Source organism: Euleptes europaea, chromosome 6 (genome assembly GCF_029931775.1).
Source record: "Euleptes europaea isolate rEulEur1 chromosome 6, rEulEur1.hap1, whole genome shotgun sequence".
NCBI classification, from domain to species: domain Eukaryota; kingdom Metazoa; phylum Chordata; class Lepidosauria; order Squamata; family Sphaerodactylidae; genus Euleptes; species Euleptes europaea.
This window is the reverse complement of record NC_079317.1, coordinates 88094807-88115769: the sequence shown is the minus strand read 5'-3', so window position 1 is coordinate 88115769 and position 20963 is coordinate 88094807. Positions and strand designations below refer to the sequence as shown.

The following is a 20963-nucleotide window of genomic DNA, read 5'->3' as shown; positions in this document are numbered from 1 at the left end:
AGCTAGATAAAAGCTTTCTGTAAGCGCGCGCACACACACAGCGACAAATCCAAGGCAAACCCTCCCCAGGCGTTTCCTCCCTTGAAGGGTCAGGCGTGGTCTCTTAGCAACGCCAGACAAACGGGGCGGGCTAGAGCGCCGCCTCTCGCAGCGCATCACGGGAAAACGAAAGCCGCGTCCGCCCCGATGCATGACGGGGGCTGTATTTCCTGGGCTCGGACTCGCCTCCGGGTCTGACGAGGGCGGCGGCGGCTCGCGACGACGTCATTTCCGGCGGGGCCAGGTCGATCCGCGCAGGCGTGTCGCGCCGCTCTTTCTTTCCCCCGCCGCCATCATGGGTCGCATGCACGCTCCCGGGTGAGGACTTGGGGGGAAAAAGGGGGCCGGTTCCCGAAGGCTGCCATTGCCGTGTCCCCGGGGCGGGCTGGGACTGCATTGTGTGGGGAGGAGGAGGAAGGCTTTCCCTTCCCGGGGCTTCTGGGCTGCTCCTCGGCCTCCCTTTCCTTCTCCAGGTCTGCACGGCCTTGGAAAGGGAGGGCGGCGGGGAGCTCAGGGTTTCCTTTCCCGTCTCCCCCCATCCCCGGGGGGTTTCTGGAAGCTCCTCGTGGTCTTGGGGAGCGGGAGGGGGGTGAGTTGGGCGCTCGCTCCTCGCTGGAAAGGACCAAGAAGCAAATTTCTAGACTGGGAGGCCTGGACAACGTACTGTGCAAAATGAACTTAATTTGGGAAACATTAAGGGATATGTTCTGATCTAATTCAAAAAAAAATTTTTTGAAGTAATTAAGATACTAACGTTTAAAAGTAGAGTTTAAGATAATGATAAAGGTGGTTTATTGCAATGAATTAGACACTAAATACAAAGAAAGAAATAAGAATATCAAATGGACGGGGGGAGAGGGGAAGTCAACTATATATATTTGTTTAATGATAAGATGGAAATTGTTTATAGTATATACTATATGAATTCTTTTAGATTGCCCCTTCTATGTGCTATTTAACTTGCTCCAGTACAAGAGATACAGGAGTAATGAAGTGAAATGCAAATTTATTTTGAGTGACCATGATCCTAAAATTACGGCTACTGTGGCTGAATTTCTTACAGGAGTTCTTAAAGAACAAGAAAAGTTTTATTAACCCGACTTGTAACTTATATGTATTGCCCTTTGGAGGTATATTGTTGTTTTCTATCTCTGTCTTTTGGTACGCCAATAAAGGTTAATGAAATGAAATGAAATACTATATGAATGGAATGATATAATAGAATGTGAATTAGTTTGAAAAATAAGAATAAATTTTTTTTTTAAAAAAAGAAGCAAATTTCTGAGACATCCGCGGCATCCCCTCATCCCCAGGGCCCTTTTTCTGATCTCCCCCCCCCCCAGCCACATGTGTGGGTAATAAAACAATACAGAGCCTGGATCTGCAGAAACATTTCGGCCAGGTGGCGTCTAAAATTTAGCAAGCTAGCTAGCTGTCGGTGGGGGGGGATATAGTCTTCATAGAGTCATCGTGTTTTAACTAAATGGGAAATCGTGCTGCTCCTTACTTCCTGCCTTCATTGGGGAAGGCACTGGCAAACCACCCCGTAAAACAAAGGGCACTTTCACACAGGCCAAATAATGCACTTTCAGTGCACTTTGAAGGTGGATTTTACTGTGTGAACTGGCAAAATCCACTTGCAGACGATGGTTAAGGGTCATTGAAAGTCTATAATTTGGGCTGTGTGAAAGTGCCCAAAGTCTGCCTAGTAAACATCGGGATGTGACGTCACCCTGTGGCTCAGGAATGACCTGGTGCTTGCATAGGAGACTACCTTTTCCTTTTTACTTAAGGAAATTCTGTTCTTACAACAATCCTGTGGGGTAGGTTAGACTGGCTGAAGGTTACACAGCGAGCTTTATGGCCCAGTGGAGATTTGTAATGAGGTCTCCTCGCTATTCTGGTTCTGATCGTGTATCAACATTGCCGTGCTCACAGCTGCTCAGAGGACTTGGAACAAAATGAAGTAAAACCATTATGTTCCAGTTCTTGCATTGCTTCAGTGAGGATAGATTTGTTGAGGGTGCTGGTGGGATCACAGGGAGTGTGGTGACTTGTTTTATTGGTCCGAGCTTGGAAACCTATTCCATACATTTTTACTTTTTTCTGATCTGCATGTTAATGATGTTTCTCTCTGTTCAACAGAAAGGGTTTATCCCAGTCCGCCTTGCCATATAGGCGAAGTGTGCCCACTGTAAGTAGTAACCTCTGTGATCTGTTTGTTTCTGTGACCCAGTTTTCACTCAATGTGAGAAGTGTGTAATGGTGCAAATAAAAACGACATTAATGTACATGACTAAGTTTATAGCCCATAAGAAAAAGCTGTCTAATTTGGTGCAAATGTCTATGCGCAATCTCTTGCGTGCTGTAGACTTCTAAATGACTTGTCTAAATACTTAAAAACACTAAACCTTAAAATGGTCTAGCAGGTAGGCACCTCTTTCAGGTTTCAAAATTGTTGTGGAGAGAACTCAACTGTTCGTCAAACATATGCATTGGCTTGGGCTTCCATTTTTAAATGGTTATTACTTGTTTCATACATGTATATCGGATCCTACTGATGTTGTGTATGTTGAGTGTAGATTGTGTTAGCTAGGTTGCGCCTACTTTCTGTAGAAAAGTGATACAGAAATATTTTGATGCATTTTAATAAATACTTGTTTGCTGCTTAAATTTCTCTACTTATAAACACAGAGCATTCTCCAACACTAAAAAGAATTGTGCAAAATATCTTTTGTATCTTTGTATTGCAGATAGTTTATTTACTCTGCACTTAGAATCTGCAAACCAAACAGAAGGCGTTATTTGAAAGCATTTTTGATATATTTCTGCATGAAGTTCACGAAATATTAAAGCTGCAACTTTCCCTTGCAGGTCTTTAATTCATGTTGTATTAATTTGGTACATTATATCCAGTTAATGTATTTGGAGTTTGAAAATAGTCTGTTTAATTGATGGGAATATAATTACTTGAAAGTCAGTTGTAGTCAACTGCTGGTTGCAGAATTTCATTAAAATCGTTGAATGGAAGTAAATCTTTGCTGTATTTTAAAAGATTTTTTTGAAGCTCCTTGTCAATCTATGAGATTTCAAGGTATCCCACTTTTGCTGTTTTTCTCCTCTTGCATATTATAAATATTGGTTATTAGAAGGATGTATATAAATATGAGCAGAGGAAGGTGTCTGGCACCATCCTAGATGCGGACACACTTTTGTACCTGGCACTGCTGCAGTTACATTTTTGTTCATTCTATTGATTTTGTGGTGTGAAATATCAAATCTTGGTTATGATGTGGCCAATGCACTTTCAATTTGATCTGGGTGTAAGTGCACCCAGTAGTAAGTGCATTCTAATATAAGGAACTCCCAAGATAATTTCTATAGAAGGTAGGTTCTCTTAAGAAATGTTTTGCTGATCCAGTTGTGTACCTATACCAGTGCAGACTGCTGCTTGGGTATCTGATCAAGGTTGCTATTTGTAAATTAATATGATTCTCAATTGAATTTTGCAGTGGCTGAAACTTACTTCTGATGATGTAAAAGAACAGATTTACAAGTTGGCTAAGAAAGGCCTGACTCCCTCACAGATTGGTATGTCTTCAGCTAAAATGCAGCATATAGAGAGAATGTCCAGTGCAATAATTATGTTCTTGTTGTGTAGTGTCCAGTGTATAGTTTTTTGTGAGTTAGAGCCATCTTTCAGATGTATGAAGCATTATCCTTGGTGTCATCTGCATATGAACAAACAGAAGAAGGGCAGGGAGCAGGGTGTCTGCTTATAATATCTCTTCACAGTCCAGGAGATAAAACAGGGCAAGAGAGGCATGCTATATGACTATGCAGTATTTTTCCAATGGGGAAGCTGACTTAAAAGCAAGAGAAGGGAAAAACTCATGAAATACTTTTTGTAGTTTACTGTCTTCTGCAACATGTGAAAGGAACTAGTCTGTTTGGAACTATTTATATCAGGGGCCCCCAGCGTAGTGCCTATGGGCGCTGAGGTACCTACCGACATCTTTCCTGGCACTCACCAAATGCTTTTAGAAAGTAGGTGGAACCAGGTGAGGCTTCTGCCTAGCAAGGCTTCTGATTGACCATCGAATATTGATTGGCTGTGCAGATTTTTAAAAGTGTTGCTTTGGCAGCGGCTGCCATCTTAGCATAAGGATCATCACTGTGTGATTGAAAGTAATTTGCGGCAACTGTTCTGTGGCTGGTTCCGCCTCTTGCGGCAACCATTTTCACACCATGTCAGAACTCCAGAGGCTCCCACAGGCTCAAAAAGGTTGGGGACCCCGATTTATACCAACTCAAACAAGCTAGCCTATGAAGGAATAGAGAACTTCATTCAAATGTTCAGTTATTTGAAATCCATGTACATAAAAATGAAAGTTCAGAATTCAGAGGTGTTAATTTTTCAGTAGCCACTTTTGATTGGGAAAAGAAAGATTTGAGATGATAATGTTTTGAAAGAAGTACTTCCTACTTAATGGGGTACTAATTATGTCCACATTTGTTAAGTTGGGTGTCTTCAATAGTGTAGCAGTTATTACACTTCAATAGTGTAGCAATTAAACATAGTTTAACTAGAATCACCAGATTTAGTAATAATCCTTAATATGATTTAGTAGTGCTGGAGAGATCCTTTTTTTGGCTGACTGGCAACAGTTTTAAGAATGAATAACTCGATGTGGGATTAAACTGCAGTTGGTCTACAGTTAAGCACAAATGTCTCATTTATGTCATGTTGGATGATATGTAGGACTGGGAGCTTTCAATTGGTTTAGGAAACTAGCAGTTTAATTGCAGACACTAATATCTATATTTAAAAGTTATCAGCAGCGCTCTTTTGAGTTGTGCACACTAAAAAACAGACACATCCCACAAAACTCACAAATTAAAGATATATGTTTGCTTTAGTTTTGGTCCTGGGGTTCTGTCCTTTTCACTAGCATTCCAAGGTAAAAAGCATAATATAACTTCGAACTTATGTTTTTTTAAAGGTGTTATACGCAACTGACATACAGAACGGTGTAAAATACTGTCTTGCTCACTGTGATGATTGGTTTATAACCATTCGCAGTTTCCACCAGAAGGGTCTTCCCCTGTGTTGGCTAAATCTTCCTTGGATGTCTGAGTGAGCATCTCTAACTGTACAGCTGAATTTCCTGATACTTCTCGATATGCATAATTCTGTTTTCTGTTCTAGGTGTGATCCTGAGGGACTCCCATGGCGTTGCCCAAGTTCGTTTTGTGACAGGCAACAAAATTCTGAGGATTCTTAAATCCAAGGGGCTTGCTCCTGATCTCCCAGAGGACCTTTACCACTTAATCAAAAAGGCGGTTGCTGTTCGTAAGCATCTTGAGAGGAACCGGAAGGTAAATAGCTGGCTGTATTCCATCTTCAAATGGTAAATTAGGAGTTGCAGATCTAAAAAGCTGAAAGTCTCGGAGAGTTCTTTATCCAGGAGTTGGTGGCTCAAATCTGGATGAATTGGTGCAAAATAAGATGTAATTCAGTATATGAAACCAAATTCACCCAAAAATGTTATTTCTTTGAAATACTTTTTGTTGTAAGGATAAAGATGCCAAATTCCGACTCATTTTGATTGAGAGCAGAATTCATAGACTGGCTCGGTACTACAAGACCAAGAGAGTACTGCCACCTAATTGGAAGTAGTAAGTATGACTTGCTCTGTTTAATCTGGTATGAAAATCTTGCTAAAAAAACAGGCGGCATTTTAGCTTCCCAGCCTGCAGTGGGGAGAAATAGAATTTAGAGGGGAAATACAAGTTACAGTTGGGATTAATTTGTCATGTATTAATCTCTTAATAGGATTAGATTAATGCTTCTGACTAGAACAGTATGGGAAGTGTTTTAATCTTTTTAAAATTGAGACATATCCCGACGGGTAGCTGTGTTAGTCTGTCAATTGCAGTAGAAAAGAGCAAGATTCCAGTAGCACCTTAAAGACTAACAAAATTTCGGGCAGGGTATGAGCTTTCGTGAGCCACAGCTCACTTCTTTAGATACAGCTAGAATGTGATTCCATCTATCCTTAAGTAGGGAAGAGTGAATTAGGCACACAATGGCAATGTAAAATTGGTTAGAGAGTCTCTAAAGTTTAAGCTATCTATTGCTTAGGATGCTAAAAAGCTGCTTGCTGTGATTGTTTTATTACAAACATTGGCAGTTTCTGCAGGAAGGTTTTCCTTAGCATTGGGTAGATAACTCAGTGAGCTGCTGCAGCTGAAGTGTAATTTGTAAATGCAGTCCTGTCGTTGTAGTAATGCCTCATTTTAATGGAGTTGTCTAATGCATCTCCCCCCACCTTTCTTCCCCCTAGTGAATCATCTACAGCTTCTGCTCTGGTTGCATAAGAACTTCTATTCACTGTGGATTCAACTGCGCCAGAAAAAGATGTCTCTGAGGCTTCTTTCTTGTTAGCAATGGTAAAAGAAATTGTGTTCTTACCCATACCAATAAAAGCCTCTGATTTTTCCATCAGCTTTGTGAGTCGAGTTATTGGTGTAAAACTCCATCTGTGCTGCGTATAAAGCTTTGGACTGCTTGTTGCTGTTTTAGAATGTGTGATTAATGAGATGGGTTGAAAGATGAGTGCCATACCAGCATCTTTGTAGAAGCTGAACACTATTTAATTGATGTCCTAATGAATGTTGTGAAAACAATATTAATTAAAAACTGAACTTAGAGGAGTTACAGTTTCTAGAAGTTTTCAAACTATGGGAAAACATTTGTTTTGGGGAGAAAAATTGAAATTTGGGGAAATCTTACATATATGCAAAATTAATTTCTTATGCTAAACCATAAGAATAGTTTAATAAAATGTATAATTTAAAACTTGGCATATAAAATAGTAATATCTGGGCCCCAAAGGTAATTTAGTACTGGGGACGTTCTATAGGCCCCCTGACCAAAAGGCTCAAGATGATCTAGAGATAGAGAATGAAATCAGGGACGCATCCAAAGGTGATGAAGTAATAATAATGGGAGACTTTAACCACCTTCATATTGACTGGATAAATGCATGCTCCAGTCAAGTAAAAAAGATAAAATTTCTAGACCTCCTCAATGATTGTGCCCTCGGAACAGCTGGTCATGGACCCAACCAGAGAGGAGGCAATCCTGGATTTAATAGTGGTGCTGCCAGCAACTTAGTGTGGGATGTGGATGTGGTTGAGCCAGTTGGCAACAGTGATCACAAAGGCATCAAATTTAATTTATATGTATGTGGGAAAGCGCCTGGGAAATCTCGCTCAATTATATTTGACTTTAAAAGGGGGAAGTTGAAAGGAACAGTTAGGAGGGTTAAATCTCTGGAAACGGCTTGGGGATTACTTAAATCCTCAATACTAGAGGCTCAGCTAGATTGTATACCGCAGGTCAGGAAAGGTAGTATAAAGTCCAAGAGGTCACCGTCATGGCTAAACAGGTAAGGTGAAGGAAGCTATTAAAGAAAAAAAGGCTTCCTTCAGAAACTGGAAGGCTTGCCCAAACAAGGCAAACAAAAGCAAACACAAACTTGCACAAAGGAAATGCAAGCAAACAACTAGAGATGCAAAAAAAGATTTTGAGGGACATATCGCTAAACACATCATGACCAACAATAAGAAATTCTTTAAGTACGTTAGTACCAGGAAAGCCTTTTGGAAATCCAAATACACAGTATCCACAGGCTTGTTCCTGGCCACATGCTTACTGACACTTTCAAAAAAGAGGTTAGTGAGACAGGACCTGCCTTTACAGAAGCCATGTTGGTTGTTGCTCAGCAGGTCTTGCCCTTCTATATTCTTGATAATTCTATTTTTAATAATGCTTTCCATCAATTTACCTGGAGTAGACATTAAGCTAACTGGCCTATAATTTGAAGCCAACAAATAAAATAACTGGCAAAAACAAAATGTCTACAACAATATTAGAAATGGCAAGCCAATTTACAGGAAGGCCCTCCTGATAGGTTTGGTTTTACGTAGTCAGCAGAAGGCGAGAATTATGGAGCCTTTTTAACTTTCAACAGGGAGGGGCCGGGGCTCAGTGACAGAGCCTCTGCTTGGCATGCAGAAGGTCCCGGGTTCAATCCCCGGCTTCAGTTAAAGGGACTAGGGAAGTAGGTGATGTGAAAGACCTTGGCCTGAAACCCTGGAGAGCTGCTGCTGGTCTGAGTATACTGACTTTGGTGGACCAAGGGTCTGTTTCAGCATAAGGCAGCTTCATGCGTTCAACTTCTGTTGTTAAGTTGTTGCACTACAGAAGAAGGGCTGAGTGCAGCATCTTCCACTTGTCTGCGGGAAGGGAGGTCTTGAGAAGATTCTGTTTGGATGAATGGAGCTGAGGCAGCAAAGCGTAACAGGAGGGGCGCTCCTGTAGATATGCAAGTTTCAGGGCATGAAAGGCTTTATAGATAGTAAGCAGCCGGTATAGTGGTTGCAAAATTGCTGGAATATAATCACACCATATGGTAACTGAGCTGTGGCATGTTGCCAATAAGAGCTAGACAAATCCGTATACTGAAACACGTCGCTATGAATGTCTGTGCCACTGAATGAGCCGCCTGCAACATTTAATGTTGCGACTCTGTAGAAGAGGATATTTTTATTTTGTTCATTTCAAGGGAACAGAAACAGGTAATTTCCGTAATACATCATTTCTTCTGAAACCGTTAAAGTTTTGTCTAGAAACACAGCCACCAAAATTTTAAGTTCTGTGCTGCTTGTTGATTTCAGCAGGAGTGTTCTGGGTGCTGAGATTTTTCCTGCTGAAGTCAATGGTACTTTACTTTGATTGTTCCATTATGTTTGGAAGCCTAAGAGAAGATTAATGGGGTATATTAAAATCAAATTAAAAGTTTTATGGTTCCTGTGAGGGAGGGAAACTTTTAACAGAATCCATTCTTGCACGCAGTCCTTAGAATGCTGCAGTTTGAGCTGTTAGAGGTAAGTGGTCGTAACACTTCTAAAAATTTCAAACCATGCAAATTCAGATGGAGAAAATACAGATTCTCATAGTTTCAGGGGCCAAGGAACAATACTAGGCTGTGACTGAAAACAGTGTAAATGTAGCATTGCTGAAAAGAATCAGCAGAGGTCCCTATGCTTCAAGCAGTGTTATATTTGGGCACAGCCTTGACTATGCTTTAGACGGCAAGCCGCAGGATCAGTTTTTCTGAAGCCATTGCTCTTACAGTGCCAAGAAGGGTACTTAAAAAGTACTGTGTGCAATTTTGGCAGCTCAGAGCTTGCTCTGATTCACAAAACACTGGATTTTGTTGGCAAACTCACTGCAGCCACTGCTTCTTGTACTCTGCCATGCAGCTGAGCTACTGTTAGTTTCCTTTCAAAAACTTCTTTTGGCCTTGTTGAAATGTTGCTCTACAGCTGGCTAGCCCTTGCAATTGCTCTGATTTGCAGCACTAATATTTTACTGCAGTAACAGCTGGCTGCAGCAAGGACATCCCCTCCACAGTGGCGTTGAGAGCATCCACAAAGAGTTTCCAGGGTGTCCTCCCAGTTTCTTGAAACAAGGGGTTGGGCCAAGACCTTGTGTAATTTTGGTTTGTTTTTTTAAGCAGAAGCTGAAAGTCTATTGTATATCTAATTCTGAACTGGGCAATAGAGTGTGGATCCACAGATCTGCACAATGAAGGGTTGGATAAGGAGGATTTCTCTACAGACCTGAAGGAAGTTCTAAATTTGCAACAACAAAAAATCTACAATCTAAACAAAAAATTAGGATTAAAATCTGCAAAAATAATAGAAATAGCGCCTGTTGCTAGGCAACTACCAAAATGATGTTGAGTCTGTAAAGCAAAGCCATTGAGGTGGCGGGGTGGACTTTGATGCCATAAGATCCCTGGGAAAGGTACTATATTCGTCTCCTATCATATCCCTTGATGCAGAAGTACTTTCTGAGGACAGGACTGACAGTGACCACCAAATACTCACTCCCACACCACTCAATCTGGTGGCCGTGGCCACTGCACAATTAGGGATATTGGCCATCACACAACTGGACCCTGGCAGCAGCTATTGAAGAACCTGGCAAGACTTTTCCTGGAGAGAGGCTGCAAGGGGAAGAGAAGGAAGGAAAGCTGAAGATAGGAGAGAAGATAAAAAAGGTAGGTTGGCTGGTGGTCGCGAAGAAAAGAAGGAAGCAGGGAAAGGGGAGAGGCTATGGGGCCTACCAAGAAACTGAAAGCGGAAATAGTGGCTGAAGGGATACAGAGAAAAATGAGGTTCAAATCCCTCACTTGTAACAGTTCTAATTAACAGCAAGCTCACTTGTTCAAACGTTTTCAGTGGTGGCATTATTAAAAGTTCTGCTCTTTACGAGTCACTGTAATAACAAATATGAGGTTGGTGACTATTGTATTCAATGGCTTGCCATACTTCCTTCAACACGCAAAAGAACAGGTCTGTGGTCCCGTTTTTCCATTCAATAACTGTCTGCCTGCCTCCGAGGTCATGCCTCCTTGCCTTACTAAACTCAGACCAAGGGGCAGCTTCCTGTCTCCAGAGGCCAACTAGATTATTCCGAGATGCCCATAAGAAAGGGTATGATGATCGCTTCCACCTGTTGCATCTAGTAAATTAGCATTTGCAGGCTATGGCTATGGAGGCTCCAACTGGAAGAAGTAGTGAAGGATTCAGTGTTACAGACAAGCTGTTTTTATTGTACAGCCTCTATGGCAGGGGAGGAGAAATGGGAGGATTCTGTTAGCTTAGAACATGGTTTGTGCTAAAGATGTTGCTTTAGGAATAAAATCAACTCAAGATAGGGTTGTCAACCTCCAGGTAAGGCCTGCAGCACTTCAGATGATGGAGATCAGTTCCCCTGGAGAAAATGATTGCTTTAGTAGATGGACTATGTGGCACTGGTCCTCCAACCCCATTCTCCTCAGGCTCCACTCCGAAATCTCTAGGAATTTCCCAACCCTGGCAGCCCTAAAGACTTGTTATTTTAGGAAAGAAATAGAACTCTTTTATTGTGGTGGAACTCCATAGAGGTAGAGAAAACATTCTAGTTAGATTTCTATGGTTGGGGTTGTGAGAGATGGCCATGAGGCCAAGATGTGTTATCTGAAATCAGGAAGAGAAATTAACTGGAAGTAGGGTTGCCAATCTCCAGGTGGTGGCTGGAGATCTCCTGCTATTACAACTGATCTACAGTCAATAGAGATTGGTTCCCCTGGAGAAAATGGCCACTTTGCCAATTGGACACTATGGCATTGAAGTCCCTCCCCTCTCCAAACCCCACCCTCCTCAGGTTCCGCCCCCAAAATCTCCAGGTATTTCCCAACCCTAGCTGAAAGGAACCCATAACGGTAGCATTCTGGATAATCCAAGAGACAACAGCAGAGCAGACAACAGGAAGGCAGCAGGAACTGACCTACGTAGCCTTGCCAGTTCTGTGGTCCCTTCTGAATTGCTGGTGTGCTCTGAACAAAGGAACATTGCACAGTCCTTCACTTCCAACCAATTCCTGGGATCTATATCAGAAAGGTGAGTGGGTTTAGCAGGTTCACAAGCAAATGGAAGAGTTCCTTCTCACCATGGACACTGTAAGCTTGCATGCATTAACTGTTTCCCCTTTAGAGCTTTGAGGGCAGAACTGGATGTGATCAAAATGTGGCTGCCTTGTAGGGCTAGCAAGGGGAAAGTAAGATGGAGCAGGGAGGTTGTTTCAGGGAGCAAGAGTTTGAATTTTCCACAATCTAACATTTCCATCAAGGAGCCTCATTTGAACATAGGAACCAGGCCAAGTAACATTACATAGAGTCCTTGGGCGGAGGTACACTTCAAGCAGTTTTGCTCCTTAACCTGCCATTTAGATGACTAAGCTCACTCATTAGTGTGCTGCTAAGCAAACAACAATGACAAAATCTACCCAATTGAACTGCCACCAACTGTCTTGAGCACAGGCATTTTCTTGAAGTGTTTATCGTAACTCACCCTGCAACAAAAACCAGCAATCCCACTCCAACTGTTCACCTCAAGGCCCCAAGCCTGTCACGATTCTTCAGGAGATTACCAAAAAGTAAAGCTGCCTCCTCTTTTCCCTTGGATCAGGCAATCTGCCAAACGGCTCATCCTTGGGATGCTTCTGTCCCTCACACTATGTGCCACACACTTTCATGAATATTATATCTGTCAACAGAATTGTATCCGGTTGCAGCTAGTTTGTACTTTAGACACAACGGAAGAGGAATTTGACTTTTCTTCTTTTCCTTTCCACCCCAGAAGATGTTGAATTTCATAACAGCTAGTGGCTGAAATCAATAATGCCATCAGTAATACCTGGCAGTGCTAACAAACTTTATTCAAACAGCCAGGCAGTCTAGTTCATGTTCGTAAGCACATTAATCTGGGCTTCTTCCAAGTTCCATGACCATATAGGCCATTTATGCATGGGAGGTTTTGCCTTGGATTTGCCGCTCTGTAGATGCACATTTTCCCCATCCAGATTCTCAAAACTCAACAATAAGCCCCCATGCAGAGTTTTGAGAATAGATTGCTAAAGGGTTGGGGGGGGTTCTCTTTGGCCCCTTATCTTACGTACATTACTTTTACTCAACTTCTATGGGCTTTTTCAAGAGCTCGTTTTAATGCCTTTCTGTCAGCTTTGCTCAGGGGGAGATTCCAGCATTACCTTTGTAGTCTAGGTTGTGCCCTTGTGACTCTGATATTTTATTGTATTGTGAATTTTATCGGGATGTCAGAAATAGGCTGATTTTGCCCTTGTTGATCAGAGTTTTTAAAGACATTCGGATGATTTTATTATTAATTATTTCCTTGAGGATAAAGATGTCAACATTTCCTACATGGTGGCAAAGTTTTGTTCCATTGCCACTAGAGTGCGGAGAGAGCTGGTTAGCGTAACAAAATTGTAATTCTGGCTCTGTATTGATCAATTTTAACATTGTTTATCTGCTGGTCAAATGGCCGTAAATAAATAAACTAAACTCTGTAGTAATCCATCCATTGTTTCTTATATTAGAAGCATAGTTCTAGTTAGATAGCTAGAAGGAAGGTGATAAGCAGATTCAGGTCCTATTGATGCAAAGAGCTGGGCTAGGTGATCATTAAGCCTTTTTTGGGGCCCTCCAATTCTATATGAAGAGCCCCGTGGCGCAGAGTGGTAAGCTGCGGTACTGCAGTCAAAAGTTCTGCTCACGACCTGAGTTTGATCCCGACGGAAGTTGGTTTCAGGTAGCCGGCTCAAGGTTGACTCAGCCTTCCATCCTTCCGAGGTTGGTAAATGAGCACCCAGTTTGCTTGGGGGTAATGGGAAGATGACTGGGGAAGGCACTGGCAAACCACCCCGTAAACAAAAGTCTGCCTAGTAAACGTCGGGATGTGATGTCACCCCATGGGTCAGGAATGACCCGGTGCTTGCACAGGGGACCTTTACCTTTAATTCTATATTATTTGAGAGGCTTGAAACTATTGCTTGGATCTCATCCAGCTACCAAATTGCTTTTGTCTATCTCCATTACTAAGAGAGTTAACAGAGTTAGCATAAGTTCGACCAAGTGATTATCAGACTGCAAATACCTTGACTTGGATCTTTCAAAAAATCTCTCCTGACATAAGGATTTCCATCAGCTGGGTGCAACTTCCCCTCTCCTTTCCTGCTGCAGCCCAAAATGTCCCCTGGAATGCTGCTCCTGGGGGATGGGGTCCCTCCAGAAACAGCATTAGGGGGAATTGGATGTCTGCAGCAGGAGGGCGGGGGGGATCAATTAAAATACCTACCACTGTTTTCACAAAAATTATCACTGGGGTCCAGCGCAGTATCTGAACTTTCAACAGTCCTGTGAAGTAGGGTCTTGGGGTATGTGTGCATCTTATTACTTGGGAAATGAGGCAGAAAAGTGTGCATTATTTTTTCCAGACAAATCTTCATATACATTTTTGAAAACTCTAAACCAAGGAGGCTAACTTCCTGAGCTGCTGACAAACAAGATCCTGTTTTTTTACTCTGCTCCACCTGGGCCTCCTCACTTTCTAAAAACACTCACTGGGTGCCAGGAAAGGTGTTGGTGGGCGCCACAGTGCCCATGAGCACTATTTCTTTTTTGGGGGGGGGGAGTGCTGGGCTACGGAGAGTCCAGTTTCTTACCAAACATGTACCCCTTTCATTTTATTTTATAAACATCAACTTCCCAATGAGTACATGGAGCAAAATCATATTTGCACACGCATTCACATATTACATTTATACACTGGGTTGGATCCTACCAACTTGGTATGATTATACTCTAAAACTATTTGATTTTTAAAGAGAGTTCATGGTTGAGCTAGGATTTTAATGTACAGGCAGAATGCCTCCAAAGTCTCATGGAAGGGCTGACTTATATCTTGTGTTTGAACATTATATGAGAAAAAAGTGAAACTAAATTCAGCCATATTCTCCCATTTGTACAGTCTCTCGTGGAGCCATGAGAGTGGCTATAAAACCTATCTATTATAGCACTATATGGACTCTGTTACCACATGTTCTCTCTTTCCCATATATACATAGATATATGTGGAATCTCTAACTTGGGTTTAGGACACTCATCTAGAACCACAACCAATTTGGACAAATTAAACTTACGGTAGTGTCAGGGGAGATCTTTTCCTGCTTCCACAGCCTGGAAAGCTTGGAAAACTGACACACTCTCATTAGGGGGAGCAAAACATGTAATTCAGGGGTCTTTACTTGAATAGTGTCCTAGATAGGATAGAATCCTAGATCAAATCAAGCTTGAACTGTTCCTAGAAGATTAAATGACTAAACTGAAGCTATCATACTTTGGTCACATCATGAAAAGAGAAGACTCACGAGAAAAGACAACAATGCTAGGAAAAGTTGAAGGCAGCAGGAAAAGAGAAAGACACAACATGAGATGGATTGACTCTATAAAAGAAGCCACGACCCTCATTTTGCAAGACCTAAGCAAGGCTGTTAATGATAGGACGTTTTGGAGGACATTGATTCATAGGGTCACCATGAGTCGGAAACGACAGCACTTAACACACACACACACACACACACCTGGATAGTGTGCACACAAGCTCAGAGTGCCTCTAATAAAAGGTAAAGGTCCCCTGTGCAAGCACTGGGTCATTCCTGACCCATGGGGTTACGTCACATCCCGACTTTTCCTAGGCAGACTTTGTTTATGGGGTGGTTTGCCAGTGCCTTCCCCAGTCATCTTCCCTTTACCTCCAGCAAGCTGGGTACTCATTTGACTGACCTTGGAAGGATGGACGGCTAAGTCAATCTTGAGCCGGCTACCTGAAACCAACTTCCGTTGGGATCGAACTCAGGTTGTGAGCAGAGTTTGGACTGCAGCACTGCAGCTTACCACTCTGTACCATGGGGCTCTTAGAGTGCCTCTAATAGGCTACCAGTAGCCATGAAACAGATATTTTCCAAAACAAGAGTTGGAATTTATTGAGGGGAAATAAAGGGATACAAAAATTGAAAAGGTACGCAAGCATAAGAACAGTGAAGTTGTTGTGTTCAGAAGGATGAGCATATGAACAGTTACACGAGAGAAAAGAAAGAGAGCCAAGCCTCTGGTTGAACAAGAATTCTGCACCAGGTAATGAAAAGGTTTTAAGGAATGAACAGGGATGGAGTTTACCTATCCTCATTCTGTTGAGATGAGTACAGTATGTTGTCTGTTTAGATGAGCCAAGAGATTCAGTGTAGGGGAAGACCTTTCAAAGGTTCCAAAGAAATCAAGGAAAGTTAAGGCAGCACAGGGGCATTCTTGTGCAGCAAGGAAATGTCCCAAAGTCCCAGAGAAAGAAAAGCAGAGTTGGCAGCCTCTGAACCATTTGTGGGGATTAGACTGCCCAATTTCGGCTGGCAGAACACCAATATTTATAGGAGCCAGCACAAAAGAATATCAAAGAAATTATTGTAAAGTCCAGGATGAGAATTACATGGATTTCTTGACTCTGGTTGGGTTAAGAGGGGAGAGGTGCTTCCTAGAAAGGTAACAAAAGGTGATTGTATAAAGGCAGGTTGGGCAAAAGGTTTGGCAGGGTGGAGGCTTCACCCATGCCCGAGGCAGGCTGGTAGCATTCAGGCAAGGTCAGTAAAAGTAACCAAGTCCAACTGGCTGCTTGATAGTAATTTTGCGCTTAGGAAGACTTGCACTTGCTGAGAAAATTACATCAATAGATCTAGGTGGGTGCAAGCCCCTGTGGCACTGGGTGGGCATGCAGATGTCCTCTCTGTGAATCAGTCTCCTGCCCAAGGTTTTGGCCACTTGTTAGCATAGCCTGAGGACAGCCTTGACCTCACCTTTTCCAAAGCAAGGCATTGCTAGCTCCTAACATGGCTGTCAAGGTGAATTTAGCCAAGATGGAATCAGGGCAGAGAGCACACATTTAGAAATGGGGTCCTTGGTAACAACTCTTGTGTGAGCTCTTGCAGAAGCATTTGCAGAACAGCTATCATCATATCATAAAATGTATTGTGGTCTTTGACCAGTATAACAAAAGTTATAACAAGATTTAACAAAAGTCCCTGAACAGCTATCTATATACCAGTGGCCAAGTCAGCCGGATTAGGATACGTAAATCCTGTGGTTGGAGCTGTGAATAGGCAGGACAGATATTTCTACAAATCTGAAAAATGCCCCAGGTTTGCTGAAAAAACTAAAATCTACAAAAAAATACACCAGGGGTTTGAAAAACCCCAAATGATAAAAGCAGTGTCTGTGTCTTTAAGAAATGGATTCCCTCCATGACTGTTGCTAGGCAACAACAGCAGCCTAGTTCTTGAAGTTTCTATGAATAAAAGAAGAGGGAGGGGGCAGGGCCTTTCCAAGCCTGTTTTGGCCATTGAGGGAGGACTTGTTGGGGCCAGGGCTGGGGCGAGGGTTGCCAGCGCCAGGTTGGGAAATTCCTTTAGATTTTGGGATGGAGTCTAGAGGAGGATGGCATTTGGGGAAGGGAAGCCTCCGCTGAATATAATGCCATAGATTTTACCCTCCATTTTTTCCAGGGCAACGATCTCTATCGTCGGGAGTTCAGTTGTAATTCTGAAAGATCTCCAGGTCCCACCTGGAGGCTGGCAACCCTAGGCCTGGAAGAAACCTCTGGGTGACTTGATATCACCCGGTTTCCATGACTCAACTAAGCCTGGCTGTTTACTACTGTTCAACAGAAGCCACCCTAAGAAAGCCAGTGTGGTGTAGCAGTTAGAGCTTCAGAGCAGGGTCCGGGAGACCTAGATTTGAATCCCCATCTTGCTGTGAAAGTTCGTTGGTTGGTTTTGGACCAGTCACATATTTTCAGCCTAACCTACCTCCCAGGGACGTTGGGCAGATAAAAAGGAGAAGTGAATAATGTTCGCTGCTTTGGTCCCCACTGTGGAGAAAGTTGGGGTATAACTGAACTAAATAAATAAAGCTGAAGATGAGAGGCAGATAAAAAGCTAGACTGGTGAACAGCTAAGAAGGTGAGAATGAGGCAGGGAAAGGGAAGAGAGTAGAGGGATTGCCAGGAGAAGGGAAAAGGGAAATTGTGTGGGGAGGGGAATATAGGAGAAAGTGAGGTGCCACCCCACAAGTCCGTGAGTAGGGCTGCCTACCTCCCGGTGGTGGCTGAAAATCTCCTGCTATTACAACTGAACTCCAGCTGATAGAGATCAGTTCACCGGGAGAAAATGGCCACTTTGGAAGGTGACCTCTATGGCATTATACCCCATTGAAGCCCTTCCCCTCAACAAACCCCACCCTCCACCCCCAACATCTCCAGGTATTTCCCAACCTGGAGCTGGTTCCCCTCCATGCAAGTGGGCCTGGTCCAGCAGCCAGCACCGTACAACTGTGCCATAGTTTTCCCAGGGAAAGGCTGCCAGGAGGGAGGGAGAACTTAAGACAGAGGGGCAGATAAAGGTAGGTTAGGTGTTGGGTGGAGAGGAGATAGAGTGGCCAACTCCAGGTTAGGAAATACCTGGAGATTTGGGGGATAGAGCCTGAGGGGGGTGGGTTTGAGGAGGGGAGGGATCTCAGAGGGGTGTAATGCCATAGAGTCCACCCTCCAAAGCAGCAAGGGAACTAAGGTTCATCTTTGTTCTTCTGTGCACTCCCACACTGCATAAATCCCCCCCCCCATTTATGCAATTTTCACCTGTGACCCCCTTGGAATATCCTGCCCTCCCCCGGGGGGGCATATGGCCCCAGGTTGAGAACCACTGAATTAGACACGCACTGGCAATGTAAATGTCAAAACCAAGTAAATGACATTAGCAGGCAGATTAAGAGAATGTTTACATACCCGTCACTTGCAGTGAATCCAGAATTAAATCCTAGTGCAAATGACACCTGTGTCTCCAGTATGTTTGTAATTATAACATACCTTTACCTCTGTATCTCTAACATCCTGTCCCTCAATAAGGCACTTCTTTTTTGTGTGAAAGATCCCAGATGAGCTATTTTATCATGGGGGTTGGCCTTAGGGTTGCCATCGGTGGGAGATTTTGGGGGCGGAGCCTGAGGAGGGCGGGGTTTGGAGTGGGGAGGGGCTTCAATGCCATAGAGTCCTATGACCACAGTGGCCATTTTCCCCAGGTGAACTGATCTCTATTGGCTGGAGATCAGTTATAAAAGCAGGAGATCTCCAGCTACTACCCGGAGGTTGGCAACCCTAGTTGGCCTTTATACTTTTTTACCCAGAAGAAGCCAAATGTTTAAATGGAAATGGGTCTAGACCACTGGTTCCCAACCAGGGGTCCATGGACCCCCAGGGGTCCGCGAGAACTAAATTAAGGTCCGCGAAACAAAGTTATAAACCCATAATAAATTAATATTTTCAATTAAAAGTTCTCTATTATAAAATATATATATTCAAATATTATTCTAAGTTTAATGTTTAACTAACAGTTATGATTAAAGTTTATTTTCAAATTCTCTGAATTTTTATTTTGAACCTTGGGGTCCCTGCACCGAACAAAAAAGTCCTAGTGGTCCCTGGTCAAAAAAAGGTTGGGAACCACTGGTCTAGACACATACATATTTGCCAAAAACAGTAGTTGGTGGGGGTGGGGGAAACAAGCCGATAAAATATATGCATGGCAAGAGACTTCTGGGGTGTCGGTCTCTCTTTGCAGCTCTTGACGGGCAGGCTAGTGGGTAATAAATGTGCTGGAGTAGCCAGGGCTGCGCATGAGTAATCAAGGATGCCACACTCCCTGTTGGGCCCAGCGCCTACGCACAGCCCCAAGGCAGTTGCCACTTTGTAAGGAAAACAGGAGGGCACTGCAGCTCTCCTTGGTTTCGGTGAGATTTGTGATTGCTCTAAAAGTCAGGCAAACCGGGTGCGCGTCGTATGCAGGCAGTTAAAAAGCTTTCTGGGCGGCTAGATTAACGAGTCCTGGAAAGAGCTTTTCAAAAGAGCGCAAATTAAAGTGGAGCCAAAAGAAACCATGGGAGCAGCACAAAGGCCAGCCACTTACAAACACAGCAATATCCGCCCACAGATTTCCGGAGGCAGCCGCGTCCTAACAACGTTGCACGTTCCAGAGTTGTGGGGGCTATTTTCTTCCAGCCCCGTGGCAAATGACGGGCCTGCTGATCACACAGAGTTACGCTCAGAGTTTCCATTTTATGACTGAGGCGCAAAATGCTCTCGCTGTGGTTTTCTCTTTTTAATCTTTCTGCTTCTTGGGGCTGAATTATTATTAACAATTGAAATAAAAAAGAAATGCGACCGAAGAAAAGCTACAAAACACTTCTAGTAGAAGCGAGGTCTTTGTTACCGACTAGCAATTTTGTTCTGATCTGATTCCCTGGCCCTGATAAGCTCACAGCTCGTAGTATTGCTACCAGTGAAGGACAGGTTGTGTTAGTGTTTGTGTCAGACCTTTTAAATGTGTGTATAGATGAGAAACAGGAAAGGAAGAATTTTTTTTTAAGTCCATGATGCCATGCTTCTGATCTTATATTTGTTTCACAATAAAGGGATACATCTGAGCTGAAGCAACCTAGAAGAGCATTATTTTCTCTGGGTTACTTATATTCCCCTCCGCAACTACTTTGGATAGGAGATGTTATGTCTTTATCTAAGTAAATATAAGCCTTCCTTACTGTTTGTGTGTGTGTGTGTGTGTGGGGGTATTATTGAATGTGATTATTTTCCGTGTTGTAGTTACACATCAACCACAAAGACTAATATGTCAAGGTATCCGGTCAAGGTACTTTCCTAATATTAGAACACAGCACATCGAAATCAATGTAGAGTTAAGTGCACTTAAGTCTACTGAAACCATTGAGTTTAAGTGTGCTTGATTGTGGCCACTGTATTTAATAGGGTTGCCAGGTCCCTCTTCGCCACTGACGGGAGGTTTTTGGGGTGGAGCCTGAGGAGGGCGTGGTTTGGGGAGGGGAGGGACTTCAATGCCATAGAGTCCAATTGCCAAAGCAGCCATTTTCTCCAGGGGAACTGATCTCTATCGGCTGGAGATCAGTTGTAATAGCAGGAGATCTCCAGCTAGTACCTGGAGGTTGGCAACCCTAGTATTTAAAGGTGTAGCCTCTGAATGACACTTTAATGTCACAATAGCAAAGAGGCAAGATAAAATAAGGGAAAGATTCTTTTGCTTCTATTGAATATATTACATTTTTCATTTTCATTTTTTCCCCATTTTGAACCTGAACTTCCCATGACGAAGTTTAATAATGCTAATGAGAGGTGACAGTAACTTCCAATTAAAGGGTCTATGGAACAAACTGACATTGAGATACTGTCGCCAGATCTACAGTGCATATTGTAGGGTATTGTATGACTGCCTCCCCCTATATGTGCCCACAAGATAGCTGTGATAATCGTCCCAGGGTTTATTAGCTGTTCCTCCACTTAGGTTAGTAAGAACTGTTGCTTTTGAAGCCTGGGTTTTTCTG

The 20963-nt window shown here is 43.0% G+C and overlaps 1 protein-coding gene and 1 non-coding gene across 2 annotated transcripts; both read left to right on the top strand.

Annotated features, from left to right (window-relative positions):
- Positions 1-287: 287 nt before the first annotated feature.
- On the top strand, positions 288-6444 carry RPS13 (ribosomal protein S13). The gene is made up of 6 exons (XM_056851122.1): positions 288-357; positions 2185-2233; positions 3552-3630; positions 5249-5418; positions 5618-5718; positions 6387-6444. The coding sequence occupies exons 1-6, from the start codon at positions 335-337 to the stop codon at positions 6418-6420; spliced, it is 456 nt and encodes a 151-aa protein (XP_056707100.1). The 5' UTR covers positions 288-334; the 3' UTR covers positions 6421-6444.
- LOC130479834 (small nucleolar RNA SNORD14) lies at positions 5090-5180 on the top strand. Its single transcript, XR_008933384.1, has one exon. It is a non-coding gene; the product is annotated as a small nucleolar RNA SNORD14 (small nucleolar RNA).
- Positions 6445-20963: the final 14519 nt, after the last annotated feature.